General features: G+C 61.4%; 2 protein-coding genes across 2 annotated transcripts, besides 6 other annotated features; both read left to right on the top strand.

The window, feature by feature from the left end:
* Positions 1 to 778: 778 nt before the first annotated feature.
* Positions 779 to 811: a sequence feature (A-rich).
* Positions 812 to 1,115: 304 nt separating this feature from the next.
* Positions 1,116 to 1,139: a microsatellite.
* A 51-nt stretch (positions 1,140 to 1,190) lies between these two features.
* Positions 1,191 to 1,222: a microsatellite.
* A 10-nt stretch (positions 1,223 to 1,232) lies between these two features.
* Tco025E_08407 (putative peroxisome targeting signal 1 receptor) lies at positions 1,233 to 3,239 on the top strand (the record flags this gene model as incomplete). Its single annotated transcript, XM_029375257.1, has 1 exon — positions 1,233 to 3,239. The coding sequence occupies one exon, from the start codon at positions 1,233 to 1,235 to the stop codon at positions 3,237 to 3,239; it is 2,007 nt and encodes a 668-aa protein (XP_029224634.1).
* Positions 3,240 to 3,294: 55 nt separating this feature from the next.
* Positions 3,295 to 3,362: a microsatellite.
* Positions 3,363 to 3,429: 67 nt separating this feature from the next.
* Positions 3,430 to 3,459: a microsatellite.
* A 438-nt stretch (positions 3,460 to 3,897) lies between these two features.
* Positions 3,898 to 3,935: a microsatellite.
* A 237-nt stretch (positions 3,936 to 4,172) lies between these two features.
* Positions 4,173 to 4,626, top strand: Tco025E_08406 (large subunit ribosomal protein L8e; the record flags this gene model as incomplete). Its single annotated transcript, XM_029375256.1, has 1 exon — positions 4,173 to 4,626. A coding segment is annotated over one exon (454 nt), but the record flags the coding sequence as incomplete, so codon positions are not given.

Raw genomic sequence — 4,626 nt, 5'->3', positions numbered from 1 at the left:
GCAGAGAACGATTTTCTCCCCCCTACCACCCAACATATTCAGTGCAGAAAACGATGCACTAGGACGAAATGAGCGAGAGAAGAAGAGTAAAAAAGCAAAGTGAAAACGGGAAAGACGAGGGCACTTAGGGTCAAAGCAAATGCTTCCATGACATCTAATGCGGCGGGGACCTTAACCTTACCTGGCAAACCAGTAGAAGTTTGGTGAATTTAGGGGGCATGTGGGCACCAATTTTTCTAGGCAGATGGAGTGAACCACACAGAAACCAAAAAGAAAGAAAAAAAAGAACGGAAATAAAAGCTTATTCGTGATGAGTAACATTATACGCGGCGTATATGCGCAGCGGATTGAACGCAAATGTAATTGGATCTGAAGGGAAAGCACGGAAAAAGAAGGCTGAGGAGGAGGATGAGAGCGTGGGGATGGGGGGGGGGGGAGAGGGTGCGTCCACACACAGCTATGCGCGAGACTAAGCGCGTGCGTGTCTGTGTGCGCCTCTTTGCGTGGGCGTTGCAGCCAAAGGGTTCAGTGATTTGGTAATTTATTTATTTATATTTTTGGAAATGGAGGTGGCGAGGCGATGGTGGGGGACCACAGCAAGTTGTTTTTTCCCTTCATTCCCTCCACGTTACGAAGCGCATGCAGTCCCCCTCTTTCCTACTGCGCGTGCGCGTCCGTGTGTGGGTGTGGGCCTCACCACGGCGTGTTTCTCCTGCCCCGTGCGTGACGGCATGGCAGTTGGGGTGCATGCAGGGCGTGCCATTTGTATTGCGAGCTGTTCCTTTCTTTTTTCTTCCTTCTCTTTTTCTTTTCCCCCGTTTATTTGCTTTTCCCTGCTTGGGCTTCTTCTGGCGCTGCCTTTGCGTGCTGTTGTCGCCCGCTCCTGCGTGCGGCGGCGGAGCCAAATCTAGCAGGCAGCAGCGAAGCAGGGAGAGCAGCAACCCCCACACCTCCGTCCACTGCCACTAGCGGGAGGACTGCGGGGCGGCACCACGCGAAGCGAGAGGTAAGGAGGTAGGCGATACTTTAAAGAGGAGCAGCGGCGGGGAAGGGCGAGATCTTTTACGGCGGGCTCGTCTCAGTTGCGCGTCTTCACGTTCGGCGCGTCGTCGGTGTTTTTTATTTTTATTTTTATTTTTGGCTGACGGCCGCGGCTGGCGTGCGCCCCCGGGTGAGGCAAGGCGGCGAGGACACAAGCACAGCACACACACACACACACACAGCGGCGGGGGATGAACTGCGGCACCGGCGCGGCGCTGGGGCAGCAGCTCGCGAAGGATGCATTTCACATGCACGGCGGCGTCGGGGTGGGCCCCACCGGCAACCCCGAGCAGGACGCCCTCATGAGCGAGATGCTGCGGGATCAGTCGCCGACGGGGCACGCGGGCGACTGGGGGCATCAGTTCGCCGCGCAGCAGCAGCAGCACCACCACCACCACCACCACCCACAGCAGATGGCAGTGCAGCGTCAGCAGAATGAGAACTTCATGCTTCGGCAGCAGCAGGAGATGGAGGAGGCGTTCCGTGCCGTCTCCGCGACGCACCCTCAGCAGCAGCCACTTCCGCATCATCACCTTCACGCGCCTGGGATGTTTCAGCCGGCGCTGATGGGGCCCCACATGATGGGACCGATGATGCACGGGGCTGGAATGGGCGCCTTCATGGGCGCAGCGCCGCCGACGATGGCGTACGCCCCAACGGCATTCGCGGGAAACGCAGTCGCCACGGCGAGTGCAACCAACGCGGCGAAGGCGCAGGAGGCCACCGCAGAAAGCACCACAACAGAGCAGCAGCAGCAGCAGCAGGGCGACAGTGCGTGGGTTGAAAAGTTGCGGGGCGCGGAGTGGGGGCAGGACTACAGTGAGGCGCAGGTCTTTACCCTCGAGGGTCAGTCGCAGCAAACGATGGAGGAGCACGCCCGCAACTCGGAGTTCTACAAGTTTATGGACCAGATCCGCACAAAGGAGCTGCTCATCGACGAGGAGACGGGGCAGGTGGTGCAGGGCCCCGGGCCAGACCCGGACGTGCCCGAGGACACGGCGTACCTGAAGGAGTGGGCCACCGCGGAGGCGCTGGGGCTCCCGCCGGGCGTCTTTGAGCCGATGACGCAGCGCCAGCAGGGACCCGGCCAGCAGCAGGAGGGTCGCCCGCACGACGGCAGCGAGGAGGCCATGATGGACGAATTCGCCTCCGACCCCGCCGCCGACCTGGAAGAGTGGGCGCAGGAGTACGCGGAGATGCAGGAGCGCATCGAGCGCGCCCAGAACAACACGGACTACCCCTTTGAGCCCAACAACCCGTACATGTACCACGACGCGCCGATGGAGGAGGGGCTCGCCATGCTGCAACTGGCAAACCTGGCGGAGGCCGCGCTTGCCTTTGAGGCGGTGTGCCAAAAGGAGCCGGAACACGTCGAGGCCTGGCGGCTGCTTGGCAAGACACAGGCGGAGAACGAGAAGGACGGCCTTGCCATCATCGCGCTGAACCACGCCCGCATGCTGAATCCAAACGACATCGCCGTTCACGCGGCACTTGCCGTGTCGCACACCAACGAGCACAACGTGCAGGCGGCGCTGCAGGCTCTGCGTGCCTGGCTGCTGTGCCAGCCGCAGTACGAGTCACTCGGCTCGGTGCCGCTGCAGCAGGAGGAGGAGCCGGACGGAGAGCAGGACACGATGGAAGAAGACAGCTACTTCTACGCCGCCCCAAGCGAGTACCGCGACTGCCGCACCCTGTTGAACGCCGCGGTGGAGATGAACCCCAACGACCCGCAGCTGCACGCCAGTCTCGGGGTGCTGTACAATCTCTCGCACCGCTTTGAGGAGGCCGCCGCGAACTTCCGCCGCGCCGTCGAGTTGACCCCGGAAGACCCGCAGATGTGGAACAGGCTCGGCGCGACGCTCGCCAACGGCAACAAACCGCAGGAGGCCCTCGAGGCGTACGACCGGGCGCTTGACATCAACCCGGGCTACGTGCGCGCGATGTACAACATGGCGGTGTCGTACTCCAACTTGGCGCAGTACCCGCTCGCCGCGAAGGAAATCACGCGGGCCATCGCTCTGCAGGCCGGAGGCACAAACCCGCAGGGCGAGGGCTCTCGCATGGCAACCCGCGGCCTCTGGGACCTCCTGCGCATGACGCTGAACCTCATGGACCGCACCGACCTCGTTGAGCTCTCGTGGCAGCAGGACGTGAAACCCTTCTTGAGGGAGTTTGGGCTGGAGAACATGGAGTTCTGACCCCGCCGCCGAGAAGGCGGGGAAGGCAGGCGCGGGTAGAACGCCATTAAAGCCAAAAAAGAGCAAAATAAGCAAAAACGCAAAAGCAAAAAAAAAAAAACAACAACAACAAAAGCAACAACACACGGCGACACAGTTGTGGGGGGGGGAAGGTGAAGGAAGGAGTCACGCAATACAGGGCCGTCGCTAGAAAAGAAACAAAAGAAAAAAAGAAGAAAAAGAGGCGGGGATCGGATGAATGCCGGCGCAGTGAGTGAGTGAGGGTGCGGGGGGGTTCTTTAGGCGGGTGGGGTGTGTGCAGGAGGATATATTTATTTAGTTACATGTATGAGAAACTATGAACCGAGCAAAGGCTGTGCCAGGATGCTTTGCCGCTGCACGCGTCTGCGTCAGTGGGGTGTGCGGCTGCGGAGAGGCGACTGGGGGCGCGAGGACTCGTCACGTTTATGGAGCGACGCTGGACACTCGGCGCGTCGGTGTACTCCTCCCCCTTTCTGCTGCTTCCGTGCGTTTCTGCTTCGTTTGAGCTCCGCCGGGCCGTCGCTCGGCGCAGCTGCCGCCAGTCACACACACACGCACCAGTTGTCGTGGCGTGGCCGTCGCTCACGGCCTCGTTCTGCGTGGGCCGCCCGCTCACGTGCACTGCAACTGTTTTGTCCCACCACCACCACCACCACCGCCTCTCTCCTCCCCCACGCCCCTCTCTATTTTCTTTGGCTTCTTTGCCCCCCTTCCCACTGGACGCTCGGCCTTTTACCCCTTTCGCGCGACGCCCACCCTGGGCGGTTCCTTCCAGCCCCCTTCTTCCTCGTCCTCCCAATTCCTCTTCGACTGCTACGTTTCCTTCCCTTTGCTTCCTCTGTTTTTCTCTTTTAATTCCTTTTCGCTTCCTCCGCACCCACAGGGAGCACACAGACAGTCAGAGAAACAGCCATGGGAAAGACTGTGCTGACCTGCCGTAAGGGCAACGGGTCCGTCTACCAGGTGCACGGCCACAAGCGCCTGGGCCCCGCCAAGCTCCGCATTCTCGACTACGCCGAGCGCCACGGCTTCATGCGTGGCGTGGTCAAGACGATTGAGCACGAGCCGGGCCGTGGCGCCCCGCTCGCCCGCGTGGAGTTCCGCCACCCGTACAAGTACCGCCGCGCGAAGGAGCTGATGGTGGCGCCGGAGGGCATGTTCACCGGCCAGTCCGTCCTCTGCGGCGTGAAGGCGCCGCTTGCCATCGGCAACGTGCTGCCCCTCGGCCAGATCACGGAGGGGTGCATCGTCTGCAACGTGGAGGCGAAGGTCGGCGACCGCGGCACCATCGCACGCGCCTCGGGCGACTACTGCATCATCATCTCGCACAACCACGAGACGGGCCGCACGCGCCTGAAGCTGCCGA

The sequence above is a fragment of the Trypanosoma conorhini genome (assembly GCF_003719485.1).
Source record: "Trypanosoma conorhini strain 025E chromosome Unknown Tco_14.4_contig_00773, whole genome shotgun sequence".
Classification (NCBI taxonomy): Eukaryota; Euglenozoa; class Kinetoplastea; order Trypanosomatida; family Trypanosomatidae; genus Trypanosoma; species Trypanosoma conorhini.
This window is presented reverse-complemented; position numbering and strand designations above follow the sequence as displayed.